This window comes from Amblyomma mixtum, chromosome 3 (assembly GCF_055824585.1).
Source record: "Amblyomma mixtum isolate Tamu chromosome 3, ASM5582458v1, whole genome shotgun sequence".
NCBI lineage: Eukaryota > Metazoa > Arthropoda > Arachnida > Ixodida > Ixodidae > Amblyomma > Amblyomma mixtum.
Window position 1 is genome coordinate 32,390,289 of NC_143014.1, and position 14,921 is coordinate 32,405,209.

A 14,921-nucleotide genomic window follows, 5' to 3' on the forward strand; every position below is an offset into this window, starting at 1 on the left:
TCACTGTTTAGCGCTCAAGTCATGGCTTCGAGTGAGCTATCAGAGCACCCAAACCACGTGTCTCCCACAACATCACTGTACAAGATAAAACAGGGTCTCTGTACGAATACCCAAGGTCCAATGGCCTAGAGTCCCTGTTCTACAGCAATTTATATACAGGTTGCGACTAAAAACAGGTGTTTACATTATTCTACTATAAGCTTTGTTCGTAACAGGGGCAAAGTATCTTTTGCTGCCCTCAGAAAATACACTGCTTCCACCAATATGAAAACTAATTTTGAACATAACATTTTTGTAATGATGAATGCCAGCTCACTTCATTTTCACCAGTTGTGCATGTGCTGACCAACAAAAACATTTAGTGTAACCTAGCAGGGGCGGATTTATGGGTCACTCTTCGAGGGGGCAGTCCTATTCGAAAAATGATTTCTTGGACTTCTTTCACTGAAAAAATGAGGTTCAGCATAGTTTTTCCTACATAAATTTTCTAGCTTGTCTGAAAAGGAACAGAATACGGCGCCTACTCACCCAGAAAAAAAATCGATAGTTCTCAATATCCAATAAAAAAAAATTCACCCTAAACCTTCCAAGAATGGAATGGTCACACCTGTAACCATGTTTTTATCTACTGGGCCAAAGACTATTTAAAAAAAGTCAGCTTCAAGCTGTAACCCATCATCTATCTTACTGCAACAACAGGAGCTCAAAAGAGGCATTCAGGTTTAGCAAAGACTCTCGACTCTCAGCGCTAAAATTTTTAACACCGCTATCAGACATTTTCAATTGATAGGAGAAACAAAAAAAAAACTTTGCAGGGCACCCAAGTGAACGTTAGATGTTGGTGAGTACAATGAGGCTTAATTGTGAAATCCCTCACATTTACTCAACAGACTATCATGGCAACTGCACCAACGTTTGTAAAAACTCCAGATGATTGCAGCCTTGAACTGTCAGACAGGACTGGAAGTATGGGGGTTCACTGAGAAGTGACGACCCAACTTGCAGGCACCCACTGGGGCTCTGCTTCCACAGCTTTCACGGCTGCCATCAGTTGATAGAAGGCGCGAGGAAGGTCCTCGTTCACTATTGTCAGGTCAAACATGTGACCGTACAGGAAGTCCATCTTGTGGCCCAAGTAGACAATGTCATGGAATTCATCATCCTGGAAAACAAGATGCAAGCGGTAAAAGATGCAGCACTTTCCTGATGGAAACCGCCATCTAGGAGGAGATAGAAAACTGCTACATTAAAGTGCCCTCCACATCCCTACTAGTTAGAGGGCAAGGATCACAAGCATACAGGGAAGAATACGCTAGCCTCGAGAAAAAAGAAACAAATGTGAAGCTTTCTTTCAGAATGCTGCAGAACAAGTGACTTGGAGAACCAAAGGAGGAACAAAGGAACCACGGGCCCGAAAATCTGTACAGTCTTTGTCAAAAGTATACAGCCCAAGAGGTCTGCTTCCGAGCCCTGCAGCGCGGCTCCTTTTGCATACTCAGGGACCCTAATCTCACGAGCGCCGTAAGAACTTAAGTCCCCTACCTTGCCAAGCTTAGGACTCTCAAATATGCTAAAGATCCCCGCTACACGGTCTGGAAGCAAACCCCTTCGGCTGTACACTTTTGACAAAGACAGTACATTATGAAGATGGGTGAGGTGGGCATACTTTGTATTTACAACATGCGTTTAGAGAAGAAATTGGATGTTGGAAATAAAGGCAAACCAATTTTCTCTCGGTAAAGTTGATGCTTACTCCATCTCTTTGATAATGCCCTTTGCAAAGTGCATGACACATTATGCAAGGCTAAAAATCTCAACAATGCTGAAGAAACAGTCGGATTTAATATCAGGCAGATTCAGAATGTAAGCTTCAGTGAGGAGCTAATAGAACTAACTTTTAGTGCACACAGAGCAAGGAAAGATTTCATGAAAAGCAGAAGGTAGAGTGACACCTACCACATGGCCACTAATGACCAGCAGTTATCTTTGTGATCTGAACGAAAGCAAAGCCCAGGCTACCAGCAGGAAATACTTGATACTACTACTAGGTGCTAAGGATGAATATTAAGCCTTTATATTTGTGCAGCGCCCTCAAAAACGCCACATGTAACAACACAGCTCCTAGGCAAGGTAATATACATTGTGGGGCAAGTTGGTGCGGCTCATTAGTGCAGAAAAGACACCAAAACATAGCCCTAACTCAGCCATAGTTTAATCAGGATTTTGGTTTATGAAACAATAAAGAGTTGGTAGTCAGAGCCCATACTTTCTTGTGTGTTTTCTCGTGTCTTGTTCCATCACATTGGATTAATCTTTTGCAACATTGCCTTAGTTTATTTGAATGCTAAGCACACTTATGCACACATACACAAAAAAGCAAGCATAGCACAACCACACAAAAAGTGCCACAGAAAGTTAACAGTGAAATAGAATGTTTTAGAACAGGTGTTGACACTGTACTACTATGGCAACTGCGTTCGCTCGCTGCAATCATAGATATTCTTTTAGTGACCATTCCTGTTTTATCGTTATTCAACTTTAATGTGGTTCAGCCGAATTTCAAGTAATGCCATGCTAGCTAATAAATAGTCAGCCAAGCAAGTCTGTTACATAAGGGTCAAATGCCATGACTACTTCATTTCATGGAGTTCACAAATAAATGCACTTCAATAGAAACTGCATCAGGGAATCGAGAAACTTCATAATTAGTGAGGTACTCGCTACATGGATGTTGGTTAAATTTAACTGTAAATGCTTGAAAGCTAGAATAAATTATAGCTTTCCCACATTTAGATTTCTTTGATGGTTACTTGAATGCTGTATAGCAGCCTTCATATGAATACTAGTAGTTGCAGATTTGTGAACATGCCGTATTTACTCGTGTAATCTACGAATTTTACAAAAATTACAGGTTCAAAAAGGGGTCGTTCAAATTACATGAAAATCTTGCGAACATGTCCTAAAGAACGCTACAAAGGTCATAACACATATGCAGCCTATATGTTGACCCCCCAACTCGCACCCTTAGCTGGCCGGAAAAAGGTTGACTCCAAGTGTAAGACGCATACCCTCTTCCGCCCCACGTTATGAAGTTCTCTGCGAGACGGCATAGCATCATATGCGTGCGCAGCTCAAAGTGATACACACGCAATGATACATTCACAAAGCCATCAGTCAGAGGCAAATGGAGATAAAAGGCAATAAAACGGTGCCCTCGTGTGTGGCCCGGCTGACTAGCGGCAAACTAAACAGCAAAAGGTTCGGTAGTTTCGGATTCCAGAATGAGTCGGAGGTTATCGGAAGTATGCTCTCCCAACTGCGCGTCCTGGAAAGTGACCGCCAGCGCAAGCAAGCAGGGTAAATGATAATGTGCAGTTTGTCCCCTTACCACTCACACACTTTTCGCAGCTGCACTAATCTTCCCAAGCCTGCCTTGCATGCACCCGCATGCATGATGGTGATCTGGTGCAGCAGGGAGCGTAAAATATCTGAGTAAAAGTTTTTTTTTTTTTTTAATAAACCCGGGTAATGAATTGGGGGTGTATAAATTACACTAGTAAATAGGGTAGTCAAAGATATGAGCTACGTTACAAGCACATCTGTTTGGCATCACAACTAGCGCAGTGAACTACTGGTTTACCGAGTGTATAAATGGTTTAGGAGGCCTTTCAAGGTCAGTCCAGATACAGCAATAATCAGAGGAAACAACTGAATTTTCAGGTTTGGCTATCATTCAAAGTAGACTGTTCTGTAATCTGTTTCTGAGCACACTAAGTAACAAATGCATCAATTAAAAAATGGCTTGCAGAACCAACAGAAGCAAAGAGTAAAGTAACATTTCTATACCTGCAAAATTTTCCATGCTTTCTATTGAACACAAAAAGAAAACAGAAGGAAGTCACACTTGCATATCAAAGTGTCATAACAACCAGTGAACCTGACAAACTCGCCACCATTTTTGTGTGCTGCACATGACAAGGAAGTTTCTAACGTCAGTACAAGAATAAAAAGTTAATGAATGTGTTCCAGTAATTCAGCAATGACAATCTCTCGTGAGCCAAGCCAACACCCTCCCTAATTCTTCGCAAGCGGAAATATATAATGCACACATGTATACACACCGTAAACCCTCGAGAGCAGTTTTCATCAAATGTTGAACGTGCACAGGCTTTATTCCTTGTCTCCTTCAAAATTTCAATGCTTGGTGGCTTGATAAAAATGACAAATGGCTTCAGCTCTGCTGTTCTCAGCATTTTAAGAGCCTGCAATGAGAAATAGTAGTATGGTTAGTGCCATGAAAGAAGCTCTCTGCAAAAAATACAACTTCCACACTGCACAGGTCTACAAAAATGACAACACACAAACTGGTTAGGTTGTTGTTGATGATGACGATGATGACCGTTGATAGCAAGTGCAAACGAGGTCCGACAAATCGAGCAGTCAGTTGCAGTGCACCCGAAATTTCAGGCGCTCTTGTATATTGGCTCTATGGGCCATGTCGCGACGCCACGTTGCCAAATATGGCTAAACCAATTATACTTCATTTCACAAGTAGTTTGCAGCACTGTAGATTCTACTAAGACCTAAGCCAATCAGGATGGCGTGACCTTCATAAATGTGTTCCTCCATACCCATATTCGCCAAACGGCAGCTCCACCACTGGGGAGGAAGGAGTACCAGCAGTCAGCAGCTCTATCTTCACAGTAAGTGGCACTCAGAGTCTCTAAAAGGGGCTCTGAAAGGGACTCTCGCTAGAGGTGCGCTATTAGTGGGATGTAGCTTTATGAACATCCTCCAGCACAAATTTTTTTAAATGTGTTTTATAGAAGAGAGTTGTCTGCAGTCAAAACTCTAATTTTAGCGTCTTCGCACCTTTCCCTCTCCTCTCTTCACTCACCAACTTTTGCGTGCGATTGTGTGTTCTCTGCTGTGTGTAGAAGTGTATTATTTGGCTCCAGCGTTCAAGTTGACAGAATGTAATGTTTGAACGAGTTTACGTACTCTCCTCAGATGGTGTTCCAGAGCCCCTTTAACTTTTTTTTTCGATTGGAATTTTGACACAAAGCAACTGTTTTGCTTGCTTGGGAAAACAGTGAACTTTCAACAGGCAGCGCACAGGAAGTACAACTTACTCAACTTATACCATTTTTGCGAATGCCAGCGCACCACTTCACAGCAGGCCTCTGCAGAGCTGTGTCCGTGCCAGTTTTTCCTGTTAATTTTACCACCGACTGAACGCCTGCTGTATTTGAGAAATACCAGCCCGAACTACCTATTCAATAACTGTAATAATTGCTCAAAGATAGTTTTACACTGCTGAGATATTCAAGGGACTATCTGTTGTGTTCCTGCAGCCCGTATTGGACAAGAGAGCTGTAGGTTCCCCACTGCTGTGAAGTACTTGTGAGATGGAGTATAGTTACGCCCACCAATAACAATAGACAGAGGTCTCACCTTTGTGCCAAATCGAGGAGAGAGCAACAAATGTGTTCATACCTGTGGGTGTGGGTTCAGTACGCATGTGTAGCCCATGTCTACAATGGCCCGAATGGTGTCGAGGCTGGTACCATAGAGGTTGCCTCTGTACTCCCCGTGCTCAACAAAGCGTCCTTGCCGTATCTTTTCTTCCATTTCAGCTCGGCTCACAAAGTAGTAGTCCCGACCGTCAACTTCCCAGGGCTTCATGGGGCGACTTGTGTCTTGAAGAAAATACAGAAGGAACAGTCATTTAAGTCCAAAGCAAAAAACTTGTATTAGCCATATTTGTGCGTAACACACCTTTTGTATTATACACCGGCAACCTGTCAAACATAAAATGCTTTTAGCTCGAGTTACACTGCCCCATATCGAACTATCTCATTGCTCGGTACGATCCTTAGCGGCAAATGAGCAGGAATGTGGCATGTTCTGTCTGTGTCGAAAAACACCGCACGAACATTTAAAACGTTCATCAAACCAGCAGATGTGATTGAAGGAAGAGCATGTCCCAGAGCCAAATCCAGTCTTCGGCTGCAGTCACAATTTTTAAATAGTGGCTACTGTAATCCAACTCCAGGACTGTTTTAACGTGGCAAAAAAATATCTGGAAAAAAATTTACACGTTCAGCCAGTAACTCTAAAGTCATTTCATCGGATAACTGGAAAATAGTACGGCTTGCACAAAAATAAAAAACGTCAATCCTTGTGTAGTAAATGCCTAAGTAATAAGCACCTTCATTAAAAGCCAGTGAAATGTAATGAGCATATGACAGCTGCTCTCTGGGTCCTGCGCAAAATGTGCGGCGCAGCTTCCTAGCTCTAATTCTAGGGCACCATATAGATATCACTGCATGTTTCATAACTCTGAGAACACTGGATATGCATTATTGGCGCTACAAGAGTGAGAACTTTATTGTGACGCAGCAGTAAGCGTCAAGGAATCCTGCAAGACTTTCAGACCACACACGCATGGACCAAATATAACCACCGTGTCACCACTTGGTGACCGAGCACTCCGCTGTGGAGACAACACTCAGTGGTTTTCTGTTTCCTAGGCACAGTTTCAGGGGTCATGCTGCAAGAGTAGAATGCAGATTAACAGTTTCGCCTCATTAATATGGTCAATTTCGGTTCCCAAGCAGAACTGGCCACAAAGTGAGGAGTCTGTAATAGTGAATCATGAAGAAAAAATATATTAAGGAAAAACACATACTATGATTAAGGTCTGCTTCTATGCATGGTAGTGGTCAGTACTGTTGAAATTAGACAATTTTTGGGAGTTCCATGTCCATTATTCTGGTTGACATTATGCTTGAAATCATGTGGTTCATCCTGACACACCTAGAGGTCTAATGATATGCTTAATGGCATGGCATGGCTAGATGACCTAACTCCAACTATGACTGTTCTCAACCCCACCACTCAGTGGCTGAAAGCTGCTGAATGGGGTTTTCTACATAGTGCAAGCTGAAGAGAGTGTTTTCTTCACAGCTATTCATGCAATACGACAAATGGCAAGGCACACTGACTGGGTAACTTGGCACTGTAAATCATGTAATCACAAAAGAAAGAGATTACCACTCAGTAGTCTGCACTTTTGCAATGTATTCCCCAAGTGTCCTGCACTCTGAATGCAGAAAATGAAACACCTTGTTCGGGCAGCACATATTTTATTCTTCTCGCCGTCCCCATTTAAGTGAAAAAAAAAAAAAACATGTGGGCCCTAAAGGTGTCCGTGCATTTTTCCTGCTCACTGTCTTACAATGAGTTTCCATATTAACAAGGTGTAAATACTTTTTCAAGTTTGGTGCCCACAAAAATTGTCCACAATTTGAGTCTTCAAATATTAATGAGGCATAACTGTATAAGACTTCAGGGGAGCACACAAAAGTATCGCCTAATCCGTGCATTGTCTAATTGAAATTTTCACACAGTGCACGCATTCTTGAAATAAAAGCACCCACTGATATAGCTTTTAAAATGCATAATAGAGTAGAACCCCTCTATAGTAAAGTGATCCAGATGAGCAAAAATCTTTACTATATCAGTTATTGGTGATGGCATGGTTCTTAGGATGCTAACACCTTGCAGCACACGTTCAGCACATGCATATATACGCGCGTCTGAGCGTGTACTCGGAGCTGGAATCTGCAGCTACTCTCATGAAAGGCCTCAAACACCATCGCTATATCAGCCGGGCGCACGAAATTAACAGCCGAAATATTTTGTGAATCAGAAGTACGCGATCGTAATATGAAGCGAGCATTTGTGCTTGCGAGGTGGTGAGACGATCGAAATACGATCGCACATACGCACGCAAAACATATAAATAAAGAGCGAGAACTACTTTAACAGGTGCCATTGCAGGCGACACAGACCATATGCACAGTGGGCTAGTCGAAACAAGCGCCTGCATCGCGCAAAACATCACATGAAGAACCGCAGTCCTTCTAGTCTATACAAAAATGGCCGCGCGAGCTTCCCGCTACCATACCACCTCTCCGTTGTCTGCTAGTTGCCCAAGCACTGCCAGCACAAAATCGTCCTGGTGAGTCTGGCTGCCCGCTGGCAGCCCGAAACTGCCCAGCTAGAGGAAAACGAACGGGTTGTGAGCAGCCACCAGAAGTGCGCGGAGCAGCCCGAGAAAATTGACTGCCTGGCGCCGCGCTCTGGCAGCCCGCAGGCAGCCAGAGGTGGATAATCGAAGAGGCCCACTGTTTTATCGACTCTGGTATCCATTTGCCTCTGAATGCTGGCCTTGTGCATGCCGCGTTGTCATCATTCCGCGGGAAGCACGGCGCCATGGCCAGACGCTCAATTACTATAGCCGTTTTTTCAAAAAAAAATATTTACTATAACCGAAGAAAAATGCTGTCCTCTATGGAAAGCAAAATGGGACTGCAGTTTCACTACACCCGGGTTTAGTATAGCGGGATTCTACTGCACTTTTTCATAAAAGCACCTGTTTTCAGCCCACAAAAATTTGTACTGCCGCCGCCTGCCAGGAGGCATTTCAGCGTTGAGGCACACATGCAGTCTCATTACTATTAAAGGGACACAGAGTACCAACTGTAATTCACCTGTACTGATTTACTGCCGCATTTTAACAACAAAGAGCCTGCATTCCCTGAAAATGCAACTTTTCTACCTGAGAAAAGACCAAAACACGAAATACAGGTGTCACCATCACCAGACGGTTTTGCAAGTAAACTGTGTGCACCACAAGTGAAGGTGCAAACAAGCGAAACACACAGGCAGAGTGCAACACAAAAACAGTCTTAAACTGTTTATATCTAACAGTCTGCACAGCTACCATCTTGACTATTGAATAAAATTTAATTTCATTCAAACAATGATTTTATCTTTCGTGTTTTTAAAAGTTTTTTTTTTCAACATTCAACAAGTGTGAGGTTGCTCTCAAGGGCCCCTGAGATTCCAATGGCCACAAACAAACCTCTGTTCAGTCAATTCCCATCGAGTTCAAGGGTCACTGAAACCATTGTGTGGCACCAGCCAATCCCCACTGAGTTCCAATGACCACTGTCTCAGCATGCATTGAAACTGCCCGTAAGACACAGGTGTTATACGTTGATTTCGAGCAGTCCCCTTAAAGTCATATGGCACAGAATGGCACAAGTGGAAGAACATTTCCACCCATGAATTATGAAAGGGGAGCTAAATGTTCGCATTCCTTTGCCATCACTGGCCTTGCGGACTTACAAGGAATGGTAGTTTTAAACTTGTCAGGATCACTGGCAACGAGTCTCCGCTTCAGTTCATTCCGGCCAACTCCTGGAGGGCCTGCAAAGGAAATACTTCTACATGTACTCTCACACTAATGTAATGGAAAAGCAGACTTCTTAATAATAAGAGACTGCCTGAAGGTAGTGCTAGCCGATTCATACACATTCCACCCACCAATAAGTACAATTGGACGATGAAGGCCAGGCCTTGGATAGAGCTTGGCAACCTCTTCATAAGTTGATATGAGTTCTCGATCAAAGTCTAGAAAAAATCGAAGACAACTGTTAACTTCAAAAAGTCTTTTTTGCACAAAAGAAGATACTACAACACAAAGACCAGCTAAGCAAAGTAAGGAAGTCTCAGCATCTACCATGCTGGTTAAACATCAATTTCCATCCTTATGGTACTGATAGTAGTACATGCCATGTTGCTGGTTTTTGCAGAACATAAAATGTAGTAACTTGCCTTCATTGTCAGAAACATCATACATGATCTTCTTTGCTCTCCGAGCCTTTAGCTCCTTTCGCATTGGCGAGTAGCAACCCGCTGATAGGCCCTCATCATCATCCTCTTGGTTCGTCACTCGTAATGATGCAAAACGCCTGGAAAGATATCCTAATTAACCTAGGGAAGGGCTTGGTTTGTTGTGACGTACCAGCCAATAAATGCAAGGAAAAAAGTGTAGGCACTTAAAGGCAGTATGCTCAGCCAGAAGAGGCAAGCCAATGAAAGCAGCTTTACTCAAACCAAAGAGGCAGTTCGTCAAAATGTAAACAAAAAGCACACTCAATTAAAAAAAAAAGAAAAAAGTGTGTTCACATATGAGCAAATGTAATACCAGATCTTTCCAGCAGCAGCTCTCTTGAGTGAAGTGGTGAACAAAAAATTGAGGTCTCAAAAAATTGCGAATTTCTGAGTCTTTAGAAACTTTTCTGCAGCACACTACTAAAGGGTTAGCTGAAAATAACACCTGATGCTACATTCAGCCTCATGCTCATTTTTTCTTACTAATGCCCATAAGCACACAGAGGCAGGGCAGGGCCTACAGAGTAAAGGTATGAGGCAGACTTGGCGCCTCCCTTAGATGAACTCCCTAATCATCCAAAGAGAGCACCAAGTCTGCCCTACACCTTTACTCTGTCAGACCTGCCCTGTCAACGTTTACGGTGCAGTGTTATTATTAGTGGTTTCTGAAGAAAGGAAATGGCGCAGTAACTGTACCACTTCTCAGTGGACACCTCAACCGTGCCGTGTGGGAAGCGCGGTGGCTCAAAGGTTAGGGCGCTCGGCTGCTGAGACAGAGTACCCAGATTAAAACCAGACCATGAGGGCTGCATTTCAACGTCCCAAAGCGACTCAGGCTATGAGGGATGCGGTAGTGAAGGGCTCCGGAAATTTCGACCACGTGGGGTTCTTTAACGTGCACTGACATCGCACAGCACACGGGCCTCTAGAACTTCTCTTCCAAAGCAATTCAACCGCCGCAAACGGCATCAAATTTGTTTCTTTCGGGTCAGCAGCCGAGCGCTATAACCACTGAGCCATCGCGGCGGCTGTCTGTCATGGCTAGTTGCACACAAGACATAGCATACAATCTTTTCAAGGTCAGGCACAAAAGCACTGTAACGCACCTCTCCTGAAGAGACTGTGCAGGAATAAGCCCAGCACGAGCTGAGCGCTGTCCCTCCCAACGTGCCTGCCACCAATTGGGGTCTTCCTGGCTCACTAGGTGCAGCACCTGGCCTCTGCGAAATTGCAGGCCTGCCTCCTGGCAAGGAATCAGTGGGTCTGCTGCAGGATCATAGTCGAACAGTGCTCGAACTCGCACTCTGCTTTCGCGTCCCACAGCTGCCTCCTCGGCTGGTACCAGCTTCAAAGTGATGGTACCCGCCTGGCTCTGCTGCTGCAGAGATCCACAAATCACACATCAGCAGCAGCTTCTTGCCTAGAGCTTTCGCCACTTCCACGAGAATAGACACAAATCCGTTAAATAACAGCAAGAATCCTTTCCACTGTGCGCCAGTATGTCGTACACGAACAGTCATGTACACCAGTGTACGAGGTGCACGGCATATCTCATATACCAAGTCTGAAACCTCTACCGAACTGCTGAGCTTGAAAGCTCTGGAGGTTGCAAGTACAACTGTCAATCACAGATGAAAAGTTTTAGTATAAATGACACTTCAACGGCAGGAAAAATTATGGAAGTCCTACCTACATCACCTCAAAGCTTGTAGCCCACATTGTCAGACAACACACCCAAGCAAGATATCATAACAAACCTCACCTTCCCAATATTCATGGCTTATTGCACTTGATAGTGCATCATACACAGTATTGCCATTCACTTTACTTTGCGTGAGATGCACACAAATACGAGCGAAAATTAGGGCTGTTCAACAAATTCAGCTGTACCTTGCTTACCAAATGATGGAATTGAAAGATGTTAAATTCAACTGAAACCTGCCAATATAATCTTTTCCAGCAGCACATCATGTTACGGTATAGTCCTCACCACTTCTGCCATCAGTGCACTAGTCTCAGCATGCTACTATAGAAGAATAAGGGCAGCTTACTGGCACCAACAGTACATTAGTGACCTCTTTGTCAGAGACAAACAGTATAGTACCAGAACACTGGCAGCACAAGGTCCAGGCAAGGAGGCAGAACAGCTGCCCTCATTCCTCTATGGCAGCATGCAGTGACTGCCAAGGACAGTTACAGAAGCCTTTTGTCATTGTCCAAAGCAAACTGCTAATTGCTAAAAAAACATGGCAATAACCTTATTACCGCTATAATGTCCTTTTAGATATTCATCAAACAACCTGCTGGTTTAAGACTGCAAAGCCACAGTGCCGGTTTGTGATAACATACATAATTGTCTAGAATTGCAACTCAAAGAGGACAAAAAATTTTGTTCAAATCATGCGGAACTCAAACAAATGGGAGCCTTTTAAACGTGCTTGATGTTAATCGGTCCCAAGGGTCAATTCAAATAAATGAAAAGTTTGTATTTGGCAGGCTTGAATTCATGTCAATTCACTGTAATGAGAATGATAAAATTTGGATGGGTGCATGGAACCATACAGAAGGCACACGATCACAATGAAGTTACTAGGACTACTTGCAACTGGTGTTCTAGTCTGTTCTAGATAGCAAGCAAGCACTCACATCCTACTTAGATACATAGGGGACTCAAGAATACACATTATGCACTTATGAAAAGTTGCAAAAAAACATCATAAATAAATGATACAAGGCATGCACACCTACCTCCTGTGAAGAGGTGAACACAGCATGCATGAAAAAGAAAAATAACACAGGCACACATAAGACCACAGCCAAGCAGTGCCAATCTCCATGAAAAAACTGTTCTCACCAGAATGTTGACAACATCGTGTGGTGCTTTGCCTTTGAGGCTGACTCCATTCACTTCGTGTACCTCATCTCCCACATGGATAAGACCTGTGTAACAAGGGTTAACTCTTGCATTATAACATGCAAAAAGAAAAGGAATAAAGCCTTGATTTTTCAAGTGATGCTAGTGAAATGAGAAAACTTAAAATCAACTTAAGGAGAACAACACTGAAAACTGAACACAAGCATTTCCTGTAAAACCAAAGGAAAAAATTACAGGGGCAATTAATTATCATTATGCACCCCAATTTATCTTGATAAATTCCTCTTACCTAAATTATCTAGATAAATTACATTTACCTAGATAAATTTATCTAGATAAATTAGATAAGAGGTGAGTCACCTGTGCCCTTCCTTTGTGCTTTTTTCGGGGTTTTGGCTTGCACGTGGCATCTACAATTATCCCATTTTTTTGGTATAAATATCATGTACTTTTCCTGAATCAAACAGTTGAAAGTTTGTGCTCCGTCCTGTCTCCCTTGTTTTATTGTGCCGTCTTTGCGTGCGCAAAAAAAGAATTGTTCTTGTCATCATGACATGCTGCTCACTTGAAAACATGTATTATATATACCTAAAGGGCAAAATTATAGACAAAAATACAGTAAGTAAATAAAGTCACAGTAAATGTACAGTCATAGACAGAGGAATGGGGACCATGCTCTAGCAGTTAGTCTCAAGATGCAATACCTAGCGAAAACCAATGGATGTTTGATGCATATGCAAGCGACATTTACTTCTGCCCCTGCATAGGAAGGCAGCAAACATTTCTATTTCCCTTACGCAGCGCAAAAGAAGAGTTTGAACTTGGAAGCATGGTCCATATTATTCAGTCTGTGACTGCACCTGCTGTGGCTTTTTCTGCACATATTCTCACCACTTCTGTCAGCTGCTCCGCCATGCATGATCCTGGCAATAGTGATTGCTTTAGCAATTTCATTGTACTTTATGGTGGCACCCTAAGCAGAAGAGAAAAGAATAGCGTTACACCTGGTTACTAATAAGCAATACGTGAAGATAAATTAAGTCCACACACAGATGGCATACTGCTGCCAAACTGCACACCTTCTATAAGCTTCCTCTCCAGCACAAAAAATAAGACATGTTTATAACACTGTCAACACAACCATGAAAACCTGCACCCTTACTCAAGCTCAGTCATATACTCTAAAGAGGTTATGAACACAGTTCCACTGCCAGTAAACTACAGTGCAGTAAACTTACAGAGAAAGCCAAAAAATTAGAATGTCACAACTGATAACCAATTATTACATGTGGACTGCCATGAAAATGCCTCCTAGAAACACTTGCATAGTTGCCAACCAATAATCATCAACTGTGGTAAAGTATTACGGACGGCAGAATGGTAGGTAGTGGAAAACAACATGTTCATTTCAACACCTGAGCAAGGAAGAAACCACCACAATGTGCACATGGCATGCAAAGAAAGAGATAATGACTGCTTTTGTAGAAGCTGTTGTTTGACAATCACACTATGCATCGCACAGAGGTGCTGCCTGTGCAATGCTGGAACCATATTTTTTCTTTTCTTTATCTCCTCCTATAGTGGATAAACTGAGGTGCCCCCTCTAGGTCATGAATACCACCAATACCATACAATTTATTTTTCTATAACTGCAGTGTGCAAGTTGATCCTAAACACACTGTTATAACCAACACATGGTGTCATTGCAGATTACACGCACTGTACTAATAAACTGGATCAAGGCATGTCTGCTGCATTATGTCACTGCAAATCATGAAACAAAGCATAAAACTCGCCCAAAATGTTTTCCAGTCAGCAAAATTATTCTACATGACTACACAGTGGTTTTCCTAATGAACACAACGATTCTTATGCGCACTGCAACAACAGTACAGCTTACAGCACATCTGCAAAGGTGGCAACATCAATGATGTGTTGACCACACTTCCAGAAAGTACTGCCATATCAATATGTATTGCCTTCACTTTCCAAGGCATGGCACAAGCAATATTGAGTCCTGTTATGAAGCACAGCTCGGGCTTTAACGTTGTTACTCTCAAGCACTGAAGCTTTCAACTTCACAGATGTTAGTCACAAGCAATGGTAACTTTGGGATGACCACCAGCAGAACTGCCACGTAGTACATTATAAGCACATACATCAGAAATGCGTGCAAAGGGCATCACATTAGTGCATTCACTAATTTATACCACACTGCTGTCACTGGTAGCAGGTTCAAGAAATGAAAAGCATGTAGTAGAAAAACCTGCCCTTGAATTAATTACTGCTTGCAGGCAGA

The 14,921-nt window shown here is 42.8% G+C and overlaps 1 protein-coding gene across 4 annotated transcripts in view; it reads right to left on the reverse strand.

Moving 5' to 3' along the window:
* Positions 1-863: 863 nt before the first annotated feature.
* Positions 864-14,921, reverse strand: part of metro (membrane palmitoylated protein 7-like protein metro) — a 30,404-nt gene continuing 16,346 nt past the window's right edge. For 2 of the 4 annotated variants that reach the window (XM_089578601.1, XM_089578598.1), the window contains 9 exons: positions 13,514-13,595; positions 12,601-12,687; positions 10,854-11,127; positions 9,688-9,824; positions 9,397-9,483; positions 9,199-9,279; positions 5,497-5,699; positions 4,122-4,262; positions 864-1,162 (listed from right to left, as the gene is read on the reverse strand). In XM_089578601.1, coding sequence (XP_089434727.1) covers positions 977-1,162; positions 4,122-4,262; positions 5,497-5,699; positions 9,199-9,279; positions 9,397-9,483; positions 9,688-9,824; positions 10,854-11,127; positions 12,601-12,687; positions 13,514-13,595 — 1,278 coding nt within the window. In that variant the 3' untranslated portion in view covers positions 864-976. The remainder of the gene's footprint in view (positions 1,163-4,121; positions 4,263-5,496; positions 5,700-9,198; positions 9,280-9,396; positions 9,484-9,687; positions 9,825-10,853; positions 11,128-12,600; positions 12,688-13,513; positions 13,596-14,921) is intronic. The other 2 variants (XM_089578600.1, XM_089578599.1) reach the window with 2 other exon arrangements.